At 36.1% G+C, this 25,016-nt stretch overlaps 1 protein-coding gene across 1 annotated transcript; it reads right to left on the bottom strand.

The window, feature by feature from the left end:
* Window positions 1–215: 215 nt before the first annotated feature.
* LOC149829817 (uncharacterized) lies at window positions 216–17,120 on the bottom strand. The gene is made up of 6 exons (XM_090016099.1): window positions 16,466–17,120; window positions 13,689–13,724; window positions 13,355–13,556; window positions 1,212–1,290; window positions 1,002–1,119; window positions 216–454 (listed from the first exon to the last, which is right to left on the bottom strand). The coding sequence occupies exons 1-6, from the start codon at window positions 16,633–16,635 to the stop codon at window positions 418–420; spliced, it is 642 nt and encodes a 213-aa protein (XP_089872225.1). The 5' UTR covers window positions 16,636–17,120; the 3' UTR covers window positions 216–417.
* Window positions 17,121–25,016: the final 7,896 nt, after the last annotated feature.

Genomic DNA, 25,016 nt, shown 5'->3' with positions numbered 1-25,016 from the left:
GGATTTAGAGTTTCGCTGCACTCGGGCTCAGCTCGGCTCTTGGGCAACCTAACATTGAAGTCCTAACGACCCTCAAACCCATGGACAGTTATAGTAGTCACTCAGACAAGAAGCCATTGGATCAGGCGACAAGCTTTTCAGAACCGAGTAGGATTCAAGTTTCTCGTGGATGACAATTATGAAGTGGTCCATGTAAGCTCACAAAAGTCAAAATCTTTTGCGCTGAAGATAGTATTCAAACTATCATTTATAGCATTAGAATCACAAATGCAAATCCAAGTTTCAAACATGCCATTTTTATAGACAATTACATGGATCATCCAACGATAGAAGGATGATTATTGTCACAATAATCACGAATAAACAAATTAACACCAGATTATGAAGTTCTGCATAACATAGAAGGCCTGATGTATATCACACTTGCAACTTTGACACTGCAGGATGTTGGTCCCTGCAGCAATCACATTATGTCAAATTTGCAAGCAAAATATAACAAAAGAAAAAGATGTGAGAAAGTATCAGCTTAGACTTGGAATTAAAAGAGTCCACATTCTTGGTTCGAATCATAGTAGCCAGAAGCGCTATTATAAGTTGAAATTATGATTCACAGGAAGCAGGAACCAGAAGCAGTCCCGAGTCACGCTTCCTATACATGGCAGTTGTGATTCTCTAACAAGGGGTTCACGATTCCGATCCATGTGAATCTTGATTCCTATGGATTCCTATGGCTGAGATTCCATTTTCAGGAAAAAGGATTCCAATACCAGAATTTTTGGTTATTAAGCATTGAAACTCTAATTCCCAAGTTGAGGAAATTCAATTCCTCATGTATAGAAGTTCTAGTTCCTAAAATTTAGGTAGATGCCAATTTAGCATGTGGTACATTAAAAACTGTAAGGGTATAAGAGAGTAAACATTTAAAGAGTAAACATTGACTGATTACGAAGTACATTAATTATCTAGATTGGATAGCCTAAACATCAAGGTGTGATACTTACACTTTTGGGTTTAAGTAGTCAGCCAAAGATAAAGGTTTTGGGCCACCAAACCAGTCGATCAGAAATAAATCTTCAATCTCCAGTGTGAAGACCTGGAAGTTGTGACCCGCAGGCCATGCTGATCGGAACAAAATTAAGGAAATGTAAAGAAGCTACTTTCAGCAAGGCATTCTTTTAGGGGTGTTATGTCAATAAATTAAAACTACTTACTTTTCATTTCACTGTGCTTGGCAAACAAAGCTTGTCGTGCAAATTCTGCTTCTTTAGAGATTGAATCGAGCAACATAAGCTGGTAAGCCATAGAAAATAAAGGTTATCAAGATATTGCATAGTGATAATAGATTTGGAAAACAATCTGCACATAACTACATTAACAAAAGTCAGCTATTTCCCTTATCAAACTCCATGATTTCATCCAGCAGATGCTAAAGGCCCTCAACTATCTTCATCACCGACTTTCCACATCATTCCATCTACTGAAATTTTGTGTTCCCATACCTATATAACATGGGTACTTCAAGAAGGGTGTCATTGTTAATATTACTTTATCCTTTTGTATGTATATAATATATTTATTTACAATATTTATATATATATATATATATATATATATATATATATATATATATATTATAGTTGTTGGGAACTCAGTCCAACAGCTAGATTTGTGTTGGGAACTCAGCCCAACAGTCTAGTTGTTGGGAACAAAGTTGTAAGTATCGTATTGTTACATGTATCGGTCGGACCCAAAGTAACACCATACTGTATGGTATCGTAGACATATCATGATTTTTTAATAAAAAATCCAAAAAAAATCAAGAACAATAAAAAAAATCAGAAAAAATAGCAAAAAATTCTAAAAAATTCATATCACATAAAACAATGATGAATTATACAAAATACAACCATAAAATTGCATATGAAACATTTATGTCTCTTGAGCTGCATAAGACATCGTCAAACATCAATTATCTTACAAAAACAATACAAAATATTAAATATCTTGCAATTAAGAACATGTTACAAGACTCATACTTTCATATTACATAAACAAAAATATTATGGTAATAGTTGCACTTGATTTTTCAATCAGTTTTCACTCATTACTTGAGTGCCCCATTGTCATGCTGGATCATCTGATGCCATCTTTGTTAGAGGAGTGTGGAGCCTGATTTCTATCTTGATATAAATCTTTAATTTTCGTGGATCCAACTTTGCGGTAAATTGGTGAGGGATTGTAGGGGGCAGCGACCCCCGAGGCAAAAAAAATTTGGAGAATATCTTTGTAATTTTATTCATAATAAAGATTTTTTAACTTAACCCATTTTCTTGAGTGAAAAAATGGTGGAAATGCATTTTTTTTACCTTAACCCACTTCTTTGGGTGAAAAAAAGGTGAAAATGTACTTTCAATGGCCTCTAGACAAATAGAAAAGTCAGACCTCGAAAGGTATTTAAAACCCAAAATGAAAAAAAATAATTTTTGACCTTTTTAAAGTGTGCCAAAGGTGTGTCAGGAGTGTATCGTACGATACATCTGATACGAGTACAATACACACTCGTATTGTGATACAAGTGTATCATATCGCAAAACCCAAAAGTAACGACACATATTGCACTGTATCGTACGATACAACACTGGTTGGGAACTCAGCCTAATAGCTAGATTTGTGTTGGGAACTAAGCCCAACAACTAGATTTCTAGTCCAATGGCTAGAGAGGACTTTTTCTCTCCTCTTTATTCTATATCTTCCTCTCTTTTCTCTCTCTATATTGTTAAAATGTATTGCGTATATGTCATTTATATTTTGTATATATATAGTTCACTATGTATATAAATTGAAATACCCATCAAGGGTATTTCAATCATTTCATGTTGTAATAAGAGTTGGTCCACTAGGGATTGACACAATTTCTTTTTTCATTTTTTACGTTTTATTTTGATTCTGATAGCTAACAGGCTACAACTGCAGCTGACATCTGATTGGGAGCTGGTCCAACTAGTTGTTGGACCGGCGCCAACGACTAGAGATCTAGTCGTTGGGGGCTGGCCCAATAGTTAGTTGGGCCAACCCATTTATGCATGGGAGTGCCTATATAAAGGCACTCCCTCTCTTGTATTATTTATGCTTGTTGCCAAGCATTGTTCAATAAAATCCTTATTATTTTTTATGTTCTTGCTCTCTTTTGAGATTTTATGTGATTAGCCCTTAGTGGGTCTTTGTATTTGCCCATTAGTACCTCTTGTTCTCGTGAATGTGCACCTTTATAGCCACATTGTGGCATTGTATTTGTGCACTTGTTGTTTCATTACATGGTATCAAAGCCCTTGGTGCTCTTGGGCAAAAGCTTGAAGAGGAGATTTGTGGGATTGGTGAAGCATTGGTTCGCGGGTTCGTTGCCTTTGGGAGTGCACCATCAAACTTCTTCAACAATCTTGCTTCACTTTCTTCTCCTCTTCTCATTTTTGTCTCCACTATGACCGATAAAGAAATTGTAACGTTTGTTCCCATCAAATTTGATGGGAAGAACTACAACATGTGGGCTGTGGTGGTAAAAAAGATCCTCATGGGTAAAGACTTATGGCATTTTGTTGATGGATCCACATTGAAATCACAACAAATTCTCACATAATTGGTTGTTGGAACCGATGGTGTGTTAAGTGTGAAGATCGATTAAACTTTATGACCCTGGTCCGGACTAACGTGAGACTGGTCCAGACTACTGTGTACGCGAAAAGAAAAAAAAATTGCGAGCAACTCGTTTTTTGGGGGGGTCTGCGATGTAATTAATTTGCTTGGGATATAAAAGCAAATTAGGGTTGCCTCTTATTGTAATTTTTTGGCTTTCATCATAGTGAAAACATCCCAGCACCCCGTGGAGTACGATTAAGCAATCAACTTAAGTCAGAACCACGTAAATCTCTGTGTTTCTTTATTTTCTTGTTCTGAGATTATTTTTGTTCTTGGTTTGTTCTTCGATTGTGTGTGTGTTCATCAGTGGGTTTATGCGCTCTGGTCCTCAACAACTGGTATCAGAGCTTGGTTCAGAGGTCTAGGGTTAACACAATGGCTGAAGACAAATACAAGATCGAGAAGTTCAATGGTACAAACTACGCTTTCTGGAAGATGCAGATGAAGGATATTTTGTATCAGAAGGATCTATATCAGTCGATCAGCGGAAAGAAGCCAGATAGCGTAAAACAAGAAGATTGGGATATTTTGGATCGCAAGGCTTTGAGGATTGTGTGACTGAGCCTCGCGCCGTCGATTGCGTCAAATATTGCCCTAGAAAAGATGTACGAGAAACCTTCTGCGGTGAACAAGGTATATCTGATGAAAAAATTGTTTAACCTAAAGATGCCTAAAAACTCTATTGTTGCTGAACATCTTAATGAATTTAATACGGTCACGAATCAGTTAGAATCCGTGGGCATTAATTTTGATGATGAGATTAGAGATCTTGTCCTATTATCGAGTTTGTCAGAAAGTTGGAATGGACTTGTCGCGGCAGTGAGTAATTCCTCCGGGTCTGCGAAAATTAAATTGGAGGATGTTACTGGGTTGATATTAGGAGAAAAGCATCAGGTGAGGATGTTGCTTCGGGTTCAGCACTAAGCACAGAGGAAAGAGGCAGGTCTATGAATAGGGGAGGCAACAAGGGTAAGGGAAGAAGAAATTCCAGGAGTAGAAATAGGAGTAAATCTCGTTTTAGAGATCCGAAACCTGAAGGTTGTTGGAATTGTGGTCAGATGGGGCACTGGAAGCGAGACTGTAAAGCACCACTGAAAAAACAGCAGAACGGGAATAATCAGGGAAGTAAGAACATCGTCAATGTTACCGATGAGTCGAATAATGAAGCCCTAATTTTTTCGTTGGATTCTCGCAATGAGTCTTGGATTGTAGACTCGGGAGCCTTATTCCATGCTACTCCACGCATGGATGTGTTACAGAACTATGTGCAGGGAAATTTTGAAAAGGTCTATTTGGGTGATGATGAAGCCTGCAACATAGTTGGAAAAAAGGATGTGCAGATAACTCAGACAGACGGGACAATACTGAAATTGAAGAATATTAGACATGTGCCTAATCTAACAAGGAATCTTATTTTAGTGGGTCAGTTGTCAGAGGGTGGAGTAGTCACATCATTTACAGCAGATGCTTGGAAGATGAGCAAAGAGGCCCTGGTTGTGGCTCGAGGTAAAAGCAAGGAACCTTATATGTATCTTCAGGTAATTACAGTAGCATCGCAATGGCAGCATCAGTGGTTGATTGTACCACGTGGCATCATAGGTTGGGTCACATGAGTGAAAAAGGGATGAAAGTAATGTTGTCGAAGGGAAAATTGTCGGGTTGTAAGCCGCTGGACTTGGACTTCTGTGAGGATTGCATCTTCGGGAAACAAAAAAAGGTTAGCTTTACAAAGGTGGCAAGAACTCTAAAATCAGAAAAGTTGGAGCTGGTTCATACAGATGTGTGGGGCCCATCTCAGGTATCTTCTCTTGGTGGCTCACGTTATTTTGTCACTTTCATTGACAACGCTACTAGAAAATTATAGGTTTATTTTTTCAAGCATAAATCTGATGTGTTTGGTGTTTTCAAGAATTGGAAAGCATTAGTTGAGAATGAAACAAAAAAAAAATTGAAGTGTTTAAAGTCTGATAATGGCGACGAATATTGTGATGGTAAGTTTGAGGCTTACAGTGTTGCGAATGAGATTCAAAGGTTGAAAACGATCTCAAAGAAGCCAAGACAGAATGGAGTCGCTGAGCGCATGAATAAGACGATCCTAGAGCGTGCAAGGAGCATGAGGTTACATGCTGGGTTACCTAAGCAATTCTGGGCTGACGCAGTGAATACAATGGTGTATTTAATCAACAGGGGGCCTTCAGTTCCTTTGAATCATGGATTGCCAAAGGAGGCTTGGTCAGGTAAAGAGGTAAATTTATCGCATTTACGAGTCTTTGGTTGCATGGCATATATGCATATTGAATCAAGTGAAAGGAATAAACTTGACGCTAAGTCTCGAAAGTGCGTGTTCATAGGCTATGAGACTGATAGCTATGGGTATAGGCTGTATGATTTTGAAAACCGAAAAACACGTAGGAGTATGGATGTGGTATTTAATGAGTCTGTTCTGTATAAAAATAGACAAAATCAACCCGAGGAGGCAAATGAAAATTTAGACTTTGTAGAGTTTGAGGGGATCCCTAACAGGAAAGTTTTACAACCTCAGGATATTAATACACAACCTACTCCACAGGCAGATCCACAGACTCCTCCTCTCAGGAGGTCCACTCGTACAATTAAACCTACAACGCGTTATTCTCCGGCTTTAAACTATTTGTTGTTGACTGATAGTGGTGAACCAGAATGTTTTGAGGAACCATTGCATGTGGATACTAGAGAGGAGTGGGAGCATGCGATGGATGATGAGATGGATTCTCTCTCATCAAACCAGACTTGGGATTCAGTTCAATTGCCCAAGGGGAAGAGAGCTTTGCACAATAAATGGTATACAAGCTTAAAGAAGAATCTGATGGAAGTAAATGTTACAAGGCGAGGTTGGTAGTGAAGAGTTTTGAGCAGAAACCAGGTATTGACTGCACTGAAATATTTTCTCCTGTTGTGAAGATTTCTACTATCAGATGTGTTCTTAATATTGCGGTTGTTGAGAATTTACACTTAGAGCAGTTAGATGTAAAAACTGCATTCCTTCATAGGGATTTGGAGCAGGATATTTACATGCATCAGCCAGAAGGTTATGTTCTGAAAGGCAAGGAGGATCAGGTTTGCAAGCTTCGAAGAGTCTGTATGGGTTGAAACAGGCACCTAGGCAGTGGTATAAAAAGTTTGATACTTTTATGGCAGTAACGGGGTTTAGTAGATGTCATGGGGATCACTGTTGTTATTTTAAGAAACGTGGTAAATCTTATCTCATACTTTTATTGTATGTAGATGATATGCTTTGTTGCAGGTTCAAGCATGGATGAGATTGCTAATCTCAAAGCACAACTGTCCAGGGAGTTTGCAATGAAGGATTTGGGTTCTGCAAAGAAAATCCTTGGGATGCGAATCAGTAGGGACAGGGTGAACCGAAAGTTGAAGCTGTCATAGGAAGAATATGTTGAAAAGGTGCTCAAAATATTCAACATGGAATGTGCTAAGCTTGTTAGCACATCGTTGGCGAGTCACTTCAAGCTTTCGAAGGAAAAAGGGGCAGTAACTGATGAAGAGAAGAACTATATGCCAAAGTTCTGTATGCCTCGCGGTAGGCAGCCTGATGTATGCTATGGTTAGCACAAGGCCAGACATTGCTCATGCAGTGGGAGTTGTGAGCAGGTTCATGGCAAATCTGGGCAAGGAGCATTGGGAGGCGGTCAAGTGGATTTTGCGGTATCTGAGAGGTACTTCTGATTTGGCTTTGTATTTTGGGGGGTCTGATATTTGTTTGCAAGGATTTGAGGATTCAGACTTAGCTGGGGACATTGACAGCAGAAAGAGCACTACTGGGTATGTTTTTACTTTGGGGAGTGCAGCAGTTAGTTGGGTTTCGCGACTAAAAAAATTAGTAACTATTTCCACAACAGAGGCGGAGTATGTTGCAGCCACGGAGGCGTGCAAAGAGATGATATGGTTGAGGAGCTTCATGAAAGAGTTGGGTAAGGAACAGGATAATTGCAGATTGTTCAGCGATAGTCAAAGTGTGATACATTTGGCAAAGAACGCAGCCTTTCATTCGAGGACCAAGCATATCAACATAAAGTATCACTTTATTCGCTCTTTGTTAGAGGATGGTCAGTTTACTTTGGAAAAGATTCACACTAGAGATAATCCGACAGACATGTTTACGAAGGTGGTTACTGTGGAGAAGCTGAAGTCCTGTTCAACTTCTGTGAGTCTCCAAGCTTGAGTGGGAGGCTGGGTGCTGGTGGTGTTGATGACTGTTGGTGACAGTTGTTCATGATTGATGATTGGCGGGATGTCTGAATCAATCTTCAAGTGGGAGATTGTTAAGTGTGAAGACCGATTAGACTTTATGACTCTGGTCCGGACAAACGTGAGACTGGTCCGAACTACTGTGTACACGAAAAGAAAAAAAATGCGAGCAACGCGTTTTTGGGGGGGTCTGTGATGTAATTAATTTGCTTGGGATATAAAAGCAAATTAGGGTTGCCACTTATTGTAATTTTTTGGCTTTCATCATAGTGAAAACATCCCAGCACCCCGTGGAGTACGATTAAGCAATCAGCTTAAGTCGGAACCACGTAAATCTCTGTGTTTCTTTATTTTCTTGTTCTGAGATTATTTTTGTTCTTCGATTATGTGTGTGTTCGTCAGTGGGTTTGTGCGTTCTGGTCCTCAACATGGTGGATCAAAAGAAAAAAACCTTAAAGGAATTGAAAAGGAAAAGGCTATGATTAACTATAAAAAAGCCTACAAAGAATGAAAAGTAGGACATGCCAAGGTCCTTTCCCTCTTTATGGGTAGTATGCATGAGGAACCTTGCTCCAACATTCTTGAATTTAAAAGACTCAATGAGGCTTGGGAATATGTTAGACAAATGCATACCCAAAAGGATGTGACATACAAATGGGATCTCAAAGACAAGGTACACAATTGCAAACAAGGTGAAAAGCTCGTGAGGGAATACTACTTTCTCCAAAAAAAATTTATAATTATGTCCAATATAAGAATATTGAAACTTGGCATAAAAGACTTGGACATCAAAGCTACTCAAAGATGTATCTTCTTTCCTTTGGAGAAAAATTTTATAATGAAAAATATTTAATTTGCAAAGATTGCATCTTTGAAAAAATGGAATCCATCACTTTTCCTAATAAAACTTTTGTCTCTAAAAGACCATTTGAATTAGTGCATTCAGATGTTAGGGGACCTTCTCCGGTCATAGCAAAAGGAGGATATTCATATTATGTTACTTTTATTGATGATTTCACTAGATATGTGTGGATCTACTTCCTTAACTTCAAATCCAATGTATTTTCTTTCTTTGAAAAATTTCATATGTTTGTTAAAAATAAATTTCAAAGCAACATTTCTATTCTTAGATCCAACTCGGGTGATGAATACTTATCAAATGAGTTTTAAAATTTTTTAAAACAAATGAAATTTGTCAACAAAAGTCATCTTCTAGAACTTTCCAACAAAATGGATTAGCCAAAAGAAAACATAGGCTTATTATAAAAATCACTATGACTACTTATTTCTAAAGATATTCCAAAAAAGTTTTTGGGTCGAGGCCACTCTAACATCAACTTATTTGATAAATAGAATGACCTCATCATCTTTAAAAAAATGTATCTCCATATAAAAAATTATTTGAAAGAACACCCGATTTCAAGCGGTTGCGAATTTTTGGTTGTAAGTGTTTTGTACTCTTACATAAAATAGATAAATTGTCTCCAAAAGCCATTGAATTTGTATTCATGGGTTATAGAGAAAATAAAAAAGGATATAGATGTTTTGATTCTAAAAGTAACAAACTATATGTTTCTAAAGATGTAACTTTTTTGGAAAATTAAAATGGGTTTGAGAAAACTAAGGAGAACAAGTAGATTATATGTTTCTATTTGATCTCTTACCTAAAGAAGAGTTGACTTATTGTGATGATTCTTTGAATGATAACGATGATAATACTTTAAATGATAACGATGATAATACTTTAAATGATAATGAAGATAATAATAATCTATGTCACACGGACTCAGCTCCAAGGTCGACGCACCCGCGTCGACACGCACCGACATGGGTGCGGCTCAGACTCGGTCAACCTGACCCTGGGTGCGGTCAACGCACCCAGGGTCATTTTGGTCCATTTTTTGGATTTTTTTTAAATTCTGGGCTACAGAATTAAAAAAAAAAATCTTGGGGGCGTTGCACAGTGGACTGTGTTGTGCAGTGCTGTGTACAGTCACAGACTGTGACTGTGCTGTCTTTGCACTTTTATATATATATATATTAAAATCGTGCCGCACCCGTGTCGCACCCGCACCCATGTGACATAGGTAATAATAATAGGCATTCAAATAATGAGTGTAAAAACTGTAAGTTTTCACTAACAAATTTTTGTTTATATTACAAAATATTTCAAAATATGCAAATTGGGCCTAGATCCACATTTCAGATCTAGGACCCATAAAGGGGTAATCAGGTATAAAGGTATAAAGGATATCAACCATGATTTAATAATAATAATAATAATAATAAATGAATAAAATTTTAATTATAAAGTTAATCCAAGGATCCATAGTTGGATCTATTTGGATCCAACTTATGGATCCATGTCGTTTGAGGTCAGTTTACAGGTCTCGGGTCCGGACCCGAGCCGCGCCCTGTGTAACAAGCTTATAAGAAAAAAAAGAGGCAACCCGATAAGGGTTGCTCGATAAGTCTGGAGCAAAAGAAGAAAGGGGGGGAGGGGGGTTAGGGTTCTGAGAGAGAACCCTAACCGAAGTCGCATGAAAGAATGGGAGGGGGGGGGGGGTTGAAGCGCAGCCGCAGGAGGGAAGGGGGCGCCGATTTTGCCGGGCCTTCCCCTTAAAAAAGGGTCCCGAGTAGGTTCTATTTCTCCATTCTCTCTCTCTCTCTCTCTCTCTCTCTCTCTCTCTCTCTCTCTCTCTCTCGGTGTGCGCACGCCGGAGGAAGGAGCCCCATTACTGGAGAATCTCCGGCCATCCGTAGGCGTCAAGGGCCCCTCGAGCATCTCCTTTCACGGCAGTTGGGAGGAGCGTCACCAGTTTGCACCCCTCTGCGACGACCGTCTCCGGCCACCGAAAAACCACCGTAAGAGGTACAGGTCCCCTCTTGTGAAAATGGGTGAGAAATCGAACTCAGGTTCGATTTTGTGGGTTTTGGATGGACTCCCCTGGGGTAGGAAAACCACGAACCCAGCCGACTAGGATCGACTGGGTCTGATTGGAACCCTAGTCGACTGGGCCTGCTGGAACCTCAGCCGACCCAGTCGGCTGGGTGTAAACAAAAAAAAAATAGAAAATAAGGGGTTAAGATAATAATTTTTGTTATTCGTTGTTATGAATTGATAATGCACACAGGCCCAAACTGGGGTCTATACCTGGGCTGTTAGGCCCAGACCATAGGGTCAAATGTATGGTTTTTATTTATTTATGGTTTACTGACAGTATGGAAACCCCCCAGATGTTCTACATGGTTTTGCTTCAAATATTGTTCAAGATTTTACTTCTCTTGGTTAACATATATCAAGATGAGATGATTATGTCATGTATCTGCCAAGCATCATATCGTGCTTCCTGTAATGAGTATGATATTCCTTAAATGCATCCCTGTGGGGGGGTTGTGACCAAAGGTCTTTGTGATGCTGGTAACCTTTACAAAACGCATTGTCTGTTTTGGGATATAAGATTTCTTGAATGACCATTTGAATCCTCTGTTGTCTGAATACTCTATGTGCCAAACCCTTATAAGAGACCTGTGTCATCTGCAGTGAATGCAAAGCAATGGAATAGCCAATACAAAGCTAGAGTTGACACTCTTACCATTGACCATTAGCTTAGGTTAAATGTATGTTAATTTGAATTAAGTGACTAATGCTTTCAAATGATAAAGTTACGTACCCTTCTCATTTTCTCCGTGTATGTAAGTAGTTTTTTTTTACTCCAAAGGCAATATAGAAAATTCAAAGAAGAGCCTAGAGACCCACTCGGCTGGACTGGGTGGCAGGCCTAGTCGACTGGGCTGAGCTATATAAATATATATATATATATTCTCCTCTACTTATGCTTTGTAATGCTGTTCAATTTTGACAGCTTAAAAAGTGGCGAGAAGGTGGTATTGGCCGCGTCCCTTCAAATTTAGACCCAGAGCTATCAAGACAGAAATATGTGTATGACAAGAATTTATCCAGAAGCACATATTCTAAATCAAGTCACACAAGAGTTTGAAAAATTTGCATCTTCGAGATTATATGGACATGCATTACTCGCGCGAGAGAAGGATAATATAGATCCTATCACATGGTGGTCAACATTTGGATCAGAAACACCTCTTCTTCAACATCTTGCATTGAGATTGCTCTCCCAGCCTACTAGTTCATCTTGTTGTGAAAGAAATTGGAGCACATATTCTCAAATTCATAACATGAAGAAAAACAAGCTCACTAGCAAGCATGCAGAGGATTTAGTATATGTTCATTCAAATCTTCGACTACTTTCACGAACCAATGATGAATACAGGAAGTAATTTGCTCTCTTAATTATTTGACTATTTCTTAGTTTTTCATTTAAATATACTTGTATTGTATTTAACATTTTCAAATTGGGTTTGTAATGCAGACAAGGAACATCCAAATTTTGGGATATAAACCCAGAAGAGTCTTCAACATTGCAAACATGGATTTATCTGAGCCCAGTCTTCCTTCTTATGATGCATTTGATGATGGAGCAGAAAATTATTAAGATCCATTACTTCATCGTCATATGCATTGTAGGATATACTTTTGGTATGTAATTTAATTTTTTTCTGCTTTACTTATTTGATTGTTTCTATAATATACTTAAGTTTATTTAATTGTGGTGTTAGTTTTTATGATGTAGTATAGAATTGTAGATTGTTAATTTGATTTATTGCATGCATGATGAATGATATTATGATAATTGTTTTTTATTTCATTAGTGTTACTGGTGTTAACTGTTAAAACTTCAAAATATATATATATATATATATATATATATATATATATATATATAATTTTTTATATTTTTGGCCTCCCGCACCCTCGCACCCAAGGTTTTTTAAAGTGTCGCATCCTCGCAATGGCACCCACACCTGCACCCATGTGACATAGCTTTATTACAGTTATAACTACACAGGTAGACATGCTGGAGCGATGGCGGGATGTCGTAGGAAGAGCAAAGGGGATACCTATTATTATGTGGGTTGTTTAAACTCTGATTTATAAACTTGTGGATGCCGATTTTAAATTAATAGATGCATGTTATGGTTTAGTTTTGGTTGCGTACTTGTAATCCGCTCGGGATTGTTAACCAAATGAAGATTTTGTTGTATCTTCGTTTCTTACAATAAAGAATTGATTTCAAAAAAAAAATTTGAAGTGTTTTTGGGTTAAAATTTCGGGGTGCTACACCCAAGGTATGAACTTGAACTCGTCAGCCAAGGCTCCACCTTTAGATACCAATAATTTACTGAAGTAAATAAGATCACAAGGCACTCTATGCTGAAAAGGATAAGCATATTTTAGGTTAATTTATCATAGTTTGTGCTCATGAGATCAAATATGATGCACATATTCACTGGCTGAAAGAAATTCGATCAACATTACATGCAGTTACATGCATACCTTTCCGGTTAGAGTAAGTTTTGAACAAGTAGGGTTCTCCGGATCTTTCCGGCCACATGTTCCAAGAGGGAATTCACTGATCGTAAATGAAGATCGTGCATCCTTCAGTGCATGCTGTGCAGTAGGATCAAGGGTTGTCAAGTAGAAATAAGGGATTCCATGGCCGTCCCCAGGTAATCCATCACTAAATGAAACTACATTTCTGCATGTTTTTTGGATTATCATTTCACAAAGCTACTTGAAAACAATTAATGATCTCGAGTTAATTTGAGAAAGAACTATCATGAAAAAGTGTATAAATCAAGATAAACAGCCAACAGTTGAAGAAGCATACCCAAATGGAGCCCCTCCTAGCTCATTTGAGATGGTGCTGCGCAATAAAAAAAAATCAAGAAAGATCAGCAACAAAATCTGCCACCCAAGTATAGTTATCACAAGCATCTGATAGCATCTCAAGAATATAAATACTCTTAGCTGATAAACAGAGAAAGGAATCACCAGGAGTGTTGCTATATCAAGCATAATCTTTCAATATAAATAACAGAACATCATAATACTAGAAGTTGGTCTTTACAGAAAACTGGTACTTATAATTGTTATTATTCTCCAAGAAACTGGCTATTTAAAAAATAATAGCAACATCATATGCACCAACTTTTTTTTCCTGTGCCTCCTGGGCACCTATTGAAAAGTGTAAGAAGACAGTTGTATAAAGTTTAAAGAGATTAACAAGCCAATCAACAACCACACGCATATTTTTTAAGCAAGTCTTGGAGAGTGAAATTAGATGTTATATCATGCTTTCAAGCAAATCAATTTGTGCATTTTATTATGAAGTATGAACAAATAATATTGTGACAACTGTAACAGTGAGTCAAGAACTACAAAAGTATAGACAGCACAAATATTTTATGGCTCCCAAGATGTTGGTATAGCCTACATAAGGAGGAAGGGGTTGACATCTCCCTTATCTGAATTTACTTATGTAGCCTAAAAAAGAAGAGAAAATCATATTATCATCTCCTCTTTCCCTCTCACTAGCAGCATCTGTAATACGTAGACAGTCAAACAAAAGATAGTATTGTTATGATTAGCACATGCACTAGGAGGCTACCCATCTTTTTCCTGCTTCAATTAGACCCCCACTTTGCTTCCAAAACATTATCAAATTATTTCAGAATGAGCATGCACAGCTTGTGGCAGGTGATAATCATGGATGTCAAGCTTACGAGATCACAGAGACAGAAACTAGTGACGGAGTTTTGAGAGGAATGTTGGAGCATAACATACTCATGAAATCTTTGAAAAGCTCAATAGACCCAAAGTGTGGTTCATCATTTCAGATAAAACACTAACATGTGACATCTACATAAACCAGCATTTCTAGAGTATGAATCTGCTCTTTGACACCATTCCACAATGGGGCAATCTGACGAAGTTCATGTAGATGAACTTCACCAGTTTCATACTGATGCCTCAATTGGTTGAGCAGGAAGCGATAAACAGGCTAAACTTCATCCGAAGACCCAATTTCAGAAAATATTGCATTAGACTTGTACTGCCTGACAGAAGGATGTTTTAGGTGGAATTGATGGTGGAAAAATCAAAAGAGGCTCTACTCACAGATTTGGGTTCATGAGTTTTTAAGAATAAACTAGTAGGACCTTTATAAGTCGGCTGAAGGAAGGATCTTCAAATCCTTCAACTGGTGATAATGAAAGCAACAATGGGATTGGCGGCACTCGACAATGGCATAAATAAAGTCACGGCAACACAATTTCCAAATCTAATTGCAATTACACCACCTAAGTCTACAAAATTCGACCTATTTGACATCCTACTCCAGTGGAGATGAAAAAGAATTAGGGTAAAGGCTTATGTTATTACCACAAAAACAGTTGAAGTGGTCTACCAAGGAGAAATGTTTCTAGACAACAGTGGCTGATGGAAAAAGCTTAACAAGAGAAGACAAACACCTATATTCATGTTTTTCTTTTTTTCAAACTGGATCTCTTCTCACTGCTGTTCGGTCTAGGGGCAAAGCTTGCAGATGTAATGATTATAGACAAGCAGCACAGAATACAAAGTCAGAACTACATGAAACCAACACACACACACACACACACACACACACACACACACACACACACACACACACACACACACACACTGGAGCATAATGCTAGTGTACTACTACTTTGCAAGAACACACCAAGGAATCAGTTGCAGAAAGTTGATCCCCAAGTCAAAGAACCAACGAATCACCGCGACTGAAATCCATGGTGACACAACTACCACATTCACGCTCCCATGATGATCGTGTTCCTTGCTTGCATGCATCCTGACAAGCGATTTTAACAGCAACGCATATTGAAGAGTGAATGGTAGCTAAAACGGAATTCTCTTGAAGATCGAACCATAGAAAAACCATCGAATTCCTGGATGGCCATTATGCATTATCTCCCTTATTTTTCAAAAAGCAAAATATACTCAAAACTTCAGATTCATGGCACATCCTAACCCAAAGCTGCATGAATTTCACTGTCTTCTAAACCTCTTGGTGTCGCATCTCAGCCTCATATTGAGATCAGCAGAGAGAGCCAACTTAGTGAACATGACACAACCATGTCCAGTTGCACAGTTTCACAAATTTCGGTTCAAGCTAGGGGCCAATTACTACAATGGATATAATTAGCTAAATGCAGCAACTTCTTTGTGAAGAGGCCTGGAGCTATTCCTAAAGATATTATCAAAGACTAAATGCTTCTATCTTCTCAAGTCCCGACGCAATAGGCTGTATGTAACAGAGACAAATTCATCCACCAATTGACAGAAATGAGAGGAATGAACCAAGTATATGAAGACCAACATGGTGAAAAACAAAAAACACAGCACAACCATCACAAAAAATTGGTAACAGGTGAAAGAAGTCGCAAATTTTTTGCCTTTTCCATTTCTATTTCTCATTTTCATCACTACCCACATCGTCAAAATCAAACTCTTGGATATGCTAACTTAGATTCCATCGTTTTCCGATTCAATTCGACAAACAATCCATGAAAGGACCAGCAAAACAAAACCACTAAACTCATCCCAGAGAGAGAGAGAGACCTTAAGACACCCCAAACGTTCTCGGAGGCGAGCCAGCGGGCGGTGGCAGCGGCGTTAGCAGGATCAGGCTTGGGCTTGAGAAGAAGGGCACCACCACCACCATGGAATGATGATGATGACGTTAGTGGAAGGAGGAGGATGAAGCAGAGGATGCAGAGACATCTCACCATGTTGTTGCTTGGCTTCCTTTTTACCTGCCCTTCTACAGGGCACAAATTTCGGGTTTATGTAGGCTGATAAGTTGCTTGGCTGTCTGATAAACGAGGCAAGTTGCTTGTAACTTGCTCGTTTTGGCTTGGCAATGTGCTCATCGATTATGCCTATGGATTTTACGGGTTAATAGCAGGGATCGGCTTCGGAATCGTGTTTTTTTTTTGTCAAACTTGAATCTTTTTGGCTTTGGTAAGATGCTCACAGAATATGCCCATGTATTCTGCGGGTAAATAGTAGGAATCGGCTTTTCAACTTTTCAATAGTGTTTTTCTTGACGAGAAAACATGATTTTATGACTCAAGAAAGCATTGCATGTTGATTTTTTGAACACTGTGTGGTTGACCATCGATTCTATCCAAGAGAGGCTCGTTTGCTGGTCTCAGAGCACGAGCAGCCACATTACAAGACGGGAGGAACACTTCGAGGGGCTCCAAAACCTGCAAGAAGAAAGAATTGAAAAGGGATTGAATCAGCAACAGCCTAGACACTTTATTTCTCTCCTTAGGTTTCGTTTATACGCATTTACGGCAAAGGTGTTCTCCCACAGGACATGATGAATCAGCCCCATAACAGAAATTAAAGAAAGAGAACACTTCCTAACTACCAACCTCCTAAATTCCATTGCTTTGAACCAATTTTAACTGCCAATGCAAGTCTTAGTCAAGTGCTACTAACAATTCCCCTTCCCTTAATTCAGTCCTTGACCTCAAGGTTGAAATTGAGATAAACTTGTATGAATTCAGTATAACCAATCCAAGTTGTATCTTCAACTTCTTGGTTCTTCCATTGTGTAAGTATCTGGGACACATGCCTATTTTCCCTTACATCCTAAGCCCAAGCAACTTGTAAGATTTTCTTTCATAATGCTCAGCTGTTGAAGGGAAGGGCCGGAGTAATCTTGGCACTGGTCTATCCCTCAAATTGTGATACATGGAACATTGGATGAATTTTAGATTCTGGTGGAAGTGATAGTATGTAAACCACTTTTTTCACCTGCTGGAGAACTTGATAGGGGCCAAAATAGCACGCACTAAGCTTGTAATTATAGTGAGAATTGTTAAATTATATATATATATATATATATATATATATATATATATATATAATATGTATGTGTATAAAAATATATGTATTTATATATTATATATATCTAATATATGTATACATATTGTATATATACTTATTATATATATAGACCAAGGTTGGACCAAGTCAACCTTGTTGACTTGGAGTCCCATGGCTGGATTTTCAGCTGTTGGACTAAGGCCCAACTGCCAGTCGTTGGGGCTTTGGCCCATTTTTTAAGGTCTCTCTCTTAGCTCTTCTCTCTCCCCTTTTTTGTATATAAATAAGAGTCTATTCCCTTGTAAAAGAATGCTTCTTAAGTACTTGTTTCTTTAATAAAATATTTTATTTTTATCTTTTGTGTATGCCCTTAGTGGCACTTGTGGTTGTGTTGTGTCCTTGTTGACACTTGTGCTTGTCTATTGTACTTGTTGGTGCTTGAAGGTATTCAACCTTATTTTAGATGGTATTAGAGCTTGGTCTTATTGAAGCCTATTTGAAGATTTCTTAAAGTGTTGGTGATTTTGCAAAAGTTTGAAGTGATCGTGTGAATCATTGGAGTGCTTGTGTTCCACGTCTTACTCTCTTTTTTCTCCTCACTTCTTATTTTTTATTTCTCTTCTTCTCTCTTGGCCCTTGTAAAATGGATGACAATAATAATGTCATCATCAAACCTATAAAACTCAATGGTTTCAATTATGTAACATGGGCTTCTATCATGAAACACCTTATTTGAGAAAAAGAGTTATACGGACTAGTAGATGAGTTTGATCCAAAACCTAAGCTAATTCTCACTGAAGTAGAAGGTAAGAAAGATGTGCCTTTATCCAAAAATGAAAAAGCTAAGGTTATAGCCTTTTTATAAAAAAAAATGAAATGAATGGAGGATGGGTTATGTTAAGATCATGTCTTGTCTTATTAGTAGTGTGAATATAAAAAAATGCTCAAGCCTTGTCAAATTTGAGTATCCTAACAATACTTGGGATTATCTTAAGATGTATTCTCTTAAAGATATTACACATATATGCAATGTGCAAGAAAGGATTTAGACTGTGGTACAAGGGGATAAAACCATTAGAGAATACTATAATAACATATCCAAACTTTATGAAGAATTGACTCTTCTAAAGCCAAAGTGGCATTGTTCTGAAGATATAGAACTCTGCCAAAACAAATATATGCAAAGCATTTTTAACAATTCATTAACGGTCCAAGATCAAATTTTGAATCTACAAAATCTATTTAAGTGCTCTCTATTGAAGACACTATAGAAGAGTTGAGTATTGGTGTGAGTTTTATGAAATAGATTTTTAAAATAATATTTTATGTAAAAACAATGTGAAAGCTAGACAACAAATAAATAAAAACTAGCTCACATGAGTGGTGGAGTCTGGGTCGATCTCAGGGAATGAGAAAAATACTTTGTATTCCACAAATAACTAAGTTACTCTTTATTGTATTGAAAATAAAAATAATTAATTAAATAAATGAGAGTGCGACCCTCTGCAAAGGGCTTAAACAAATAAAAATAAAGTATCTTATTACAAACCTAAATTAAATTGAATCAAATAAAATAAAAAGCTAAGCTAAAAAGAAAAGAGTCTTTAGTGCTTTGAGCTTCTAGTCCCTTTTGATGCATCTTCTTTATTTGATATTCCTTTGCTTATTGTTGAGAGCTCTCTGAGGGACTCAAAAGGGTCTTTTGAGGAGACCTTTTTGAGACCTCAAAGGGCTCTTTGAGGGTACTTTTGAAGGCTCACCCAATATTTGAACGCTTCCCTACAAGAATAAAAAGACAAAACACAAAAATGAGAAAAAAACTACATAAAAATCTAAAGTTAGTATGAACAAAAATCATAAAAGCATGAAGTAAACTAACATGAAATAACAATCTAGTACAAGACAAAATAGTAAAACTAAGTATCTAACTAACAAGAACTAAGTTATGAAACAAACTAACTAAAAGACAAATTAGCATAACAAATTAACTAACTAACAAGGAAACAAGTTATGAAATTAATTAAGAAAAAATAACAAGAAATAACTAAACTAATTGACTAACAAAGAGTAAAACATGAATACGGTTTATGTCTATTAGACTAATGTATCATTCTAAGCAACTAAAACGTGAATGTAACTTGATTACTAACACTAATTAACTACCGTTGACCGATTTGTAATCTGGAAATAAAATTAACCATTAACTAATACTCATGTGAACGAACAATACACTATTTAATCTAAATAAAATAAAATAAACCTTACTCTATGTTGTGAAATAATCCTATCAATTCTAAACTGAGCTATAAAATGATTTAAGCAAATAATGTGATTAACTTGCTAACACGAAATAGACTGTTCTTGTTGCCATATTGAAATTTGGTTAACCTCAATCGCATAAGGGCACACGGTATGCCATGTATTAACCGGATAGGCAATCCGATCTATCAACAATGACATATTTGATCATCTAATCATGCACATCCAATGGCAGCAAGAAACAAAAAATTAAAATACTAACGAAGTCTAAAATAGCCTATATTGCACTACTATTGTTTTATATTTTCTTTTCTTTTCTTCTTTTTTTTGAAAACGATAACCAATAACTATCTAATATGATATGCTGAAAATAAAATAAAATCAATGTATGCAAGATGACATAAAGATGATAAAAAAATTAATAAATCTAACTATGATGCATGCAAAGCTCCTAGATACTATAGAGAAGGGGGAGAAGAAGTATACCTTACGGTTTACCTTCGACGGAAGGGTTGAAAAGAAAAGGTTGGCTTTTTCGTTGCAATCGAACGAACTCGGCTCTCTCTTCGACAGAGGGGATGAGAATAACCGGCGATGACAAGGTTTAGAAGAATGAGTGAAAAGCATAAGAAGCAAGAAGAAGTAGGTAGTCAACCAGTCGATCGAACAAGGGGGAGAAAGAAAGAAGGGGAGGCAGAGAAGAGAGAGAGAGGGGCGCAGGCTAAAAAGAGAAAAAATGGTTTCTCTTCCTCAAACAAGACTATTTATAGTCTTCTAATTAGGTTTTCAAAAAATCTTTCAAAAAGAGTTCATAAATTTTTAATATTTCTAAAAAAACCTCTCTTTTAAAAGGTAATTTCTAAAAACTTAATTATTCTCTCCCAAATTACTCCAAAAAGGCTCAATTTGATCAAATTATAATTTGATGAAAAATGATAAAACTCTTTGCAAACAAGCTTCTTTAAGAGATTATCGTACATGATCATGCATGAAAATGTATGAGATTATGCATGATCAAGTATAGAAGAAAATAAATTGAAAAATCATATAAACAAAAGTGAAGATGATTTGATCTTAACCGTTTCTAGACCGGATAACTATATTCATGTATATAAGTCACCTCACTATATAAGACAAAGAAATGACTATGATAGAAGAAACGTTATTTGTCATCATTGTCATGAACCGAAACACATTAGGCCCCAATGTCCTAAACTGAAAGAGGCATATGAGAAGAAGGTTGCATCGGTGGAAACCTTATAAGAGACAAGATCTTTTTACATTGCAAGATTTATCCATTAAGAGTTTATCCTTGGCTCAATTAGTAAAAGTGTTTCAACATCTTCTCAAATGAGCATCTTCCTCAACTAAGGCTGTTGTTTCATCTTAATCCGATCTCGATAAAATTTCTTGGCTTTTTTATTCGGGTGCATCTTTTCATATGACCTCAAACAAAGATATTTTATCTGAATATCATAACAACTCAAGTGTGTTAAATGTTTTCATAACTGATGGCACATCTTTTTAAATTAAAGAAATAAGGAACTTTAAAAAAATAAAATAATTTTTTTTTTCAAAAACTAAACTTAAATCTTCTATTTGTCTCTCAAATATCTAATTGTCGTTGTACTATTTCTTCTCATTAAATGAATATTTAATACAACATCGCCTATTAGGGAAGCTGATTGAGCAAGGCCATAGAGAAGGGACTCTACTATATGGACTTTTTAGAAATACCCAAAGATGGCTTTTATTGTAATATCCAAAAATTAGATTTAAATATATGGCATATAAGATTATGACATCCAAATGTATCCAAAATTAGATATTTTTCAAATTTGATTTTTTTTTGTAATCTTAATAATTTCTCTTGCGAAAATTATGTTCTTGAAAAAATGAAGAGATTGTCATTCAATGATAGAACTTTTGTTTCATTTGGACCACTTGAGCTTGTACATTCATATGTTTGAGGCCCAACACATGTTTTATCTAAAGATAGATATGCTTATTATGTTATCTTTATGGATGATTTTATTAGATATACTTGGATATACTTCCCAAAGCACAAATAAGAAGTCTTTTTCCATTTTCAAAACTTTCATAAATTAGTTACAAATAGATTTGAAAATGAAATTTCTATATTTTGAATTGATTAAAGAGAAAAAATTTTATCGAAAGGGTTTACATATTTTTTAAATCTTCATGGCATTATACATGAAAGATCATGTCCTTGCACACCATAACAAAATGGTTTTGCTGAAAGAAAACATAGACACATTATTGAAACTTCAAGAACCTTACTTATTGCAAGCCATGTGCCAAAATTTTTTTTGGCAGAAGTTCTTCTAAGTTCTATCTACCTTATAAACAAAATGCCATCTTCCGCTTTACAAAATATTTCTTCTATTGAAAAGCTTGTTAAAATATCTCCTGATTATGCTAGATTACAAGTCTTTGGTTGCAAATATTTTATATTAACTAACAAAAATTACAAAATTTCACTTAGAGTCATTCTATGTGCCTTCTTTAGCTATGCTGATAACCAAAAAGGTTATCAATGTTATGACCCTAAAATAAAAAATTATATATATCTAGGAACATTACCTTTTTGGAAAAAGAAAATTACTTTGAAAAAGATCAAGATAAGGAAGTAACTGAGTACTTTTTTCTTATTTGACCTTGGATTCAACCAAGATGTTACTGAAGTGAATATGATTTTGAAAATGTTATTGAATCAAGAGACAATGAGTCTCATGATGATCAATCTTGCTTACAATATTCTAGATGGGGTCAAAAAATTTCATGTGCACTTGAAAAAAAGTATTTAAATAAAAATGAATTGTAACCTAGGAAATCATCTCGAGTCTCACAACCTCCATCTAAGTTTGTAACTTATGACTCTTTTTTGTCCAAATATCAAGCATGCATAGCTCTAATACATTTATGTATAGAACCTTCTTCATACACTCAAGCCAAAGATCACTTAGAATGGGTTAAGGCCATGAAAGTAGAATTATATGTATTAGAAAACACCCATACTTAGACTATTCAAGATCTTCCTTAGGAAAAAAAATCATAAGTTGTAGATGGGTATATAAGATAAAAAACCAAGAGTGATGTGACCCTTTAGAGATAAAAAGCTAAGTTAGTCACCAAAGGGTATGCATAAGAAATACGATATAGATTATAAAAAAACTTTTACACATGTTACTTGATTGACTACAGTTAGAACCCTCATTGCAGTTGCTTCGATTAAAAATTGACCTATATATCAAATGGATGTTAAAAATATTTTTTAATGACAATCTTGAAGAAGTATACATAGAGGCACCTCCTAACATGAAAATGTCCCACATAAAGGTTCTTCTTCTAGAAAAGGCACTGTATGGTCTGAAACAAGTTCCCAAAGCTTGATATGATAAATTTAGTCATGTTATGATTAATATTAATTTTAGATCTTGTTTGATTGACACAACTTTCTTTGTTAAAAATTCCTACACAAGTATTGTCATTCTACTTCTCTATGTTGATGATATATGATAATCATTAAATGAGATAAAAAGAGAGTTCACAATATTAAAAATATTCTTAAAAATTATTTTAAAATGATTGATTTGGGTTTTTTAAGATATTTTTTAAGAATAAAAGTTGTTTATTTTCCTAGAGGATATTTATTGTCACAATCTAGGTTTGCTTCTTATATTATTCTTAGGTCTGAAATATCATATGACAAAAAGGTTGACACTCTTGAAGTAACAAATGTCAAAATAAAGATTGACGATGGAGAGCCTCTAGATGATTTGACTCCTTATCGAAGCACTCTCTTACTTAACTATTAATAGACCTGATATATCACATGCTCTACACATAGCTAGTCAGTTTCATCACACTCCTACATCTGTTCACATGAAAGTTGTTTTGCGTATTGTTAGATATCTAAGAAATTTAATTTCTAGAGAATTATTTATGTCTTTCTCGTCTATACTAGATTTGTTTGCATATATTGATGCAAATTGGGGAGGTGATCTTAATAACTAACACTCAACTATGTTTTTTTGTATTTTCATAGGTAATTTATTAATCTCGTGGATGTGCAAAAAGCAACAAAAGGTCTCTCTCCTCAAAAGCTAAGTATTGAGCCATGACTACAACTACAATGGAGGTGGTGTGATTGAGAAGATTGCTAATTGATATGAAAATCAAAATTTTAAGAACATCAAAGATGTGTTGCTACAACAAAAGCTCTATTTACATTAGCAACAACACTTTTTATGAAAGAATAAAGCATATTGAAATTGACTGTCACTATATTCGAGAGAAATATCTTCAAAGAGTCATTGATCTGCCCTATGTTACATCTGAGTACCAATTGGCAGATTTCTTTACCAAACCTTTTTTTGCTCCTAGATTTTATTTTCTCTTAGGAAAACTTTCAGTCATCATGTTGTAAGTTTGAGGAAGAGTGTTAAATTGTATATATATATATATATATATATATATATATATATATATATATATATATGAACCAAGGTTGGACCAGGTCAACCTTGTCGACTCAGAGATTCTAGCTGTTGAGCCTTGGCCCCTTTTTCAAGGACTCTCTCTTAACTCTAGTTTCTCCCCTTTTTTGTATATAAATAGGGGTCTATCCCCTTGTAAAATGATGCTTCTTGCATAGTTGTTTCTTCAATAATAGATTTTATTTTTATCTTTTGTGTATGCCCTTTGTGGCACTTGTGGTTGTGCTCTTAGTAGAACTTGTGATTGTGGTCTTTGTAGCATTTGTGATTGTATCCTTGTTGACACTTGTGCTTGTGTATTGCATTTGTTGGTGCTTGAAGGTGTTCAAACTACTTTTACAAGAATATATAAAGGTTTACCTATAAGATTGTAACTTGTAAACCCAATCACCAACAGCAAATTCCCTCTCTTTAAGATGCTGGTCAGCTTGGATGCATCTTTAACTCTGCAAGTAACTAGTCTCTTTTGTGCAAGGATTGTGACACTTCTTGAA

The sequence above is a fragment of the Nuphar pumila genome, chromosome 8 (assembly GCF_984573655.1).
Source record: "Nuphar pumila chromosome 8, dmNupPumi1.hap1.1, whole genome shotgun sequence".
NCBI lineage: Eukaryota > Viridiplantae > Streptophyta > Magnoliopsida > Nymphaeales > Nymphaeaceae > Nuphar > Nuphar pumila.
The sequence above is the reverse complement of the archived record's forward strand: the minus strand, read 5'-3'. Positions and strand labels throughout refer to the sequence as shown.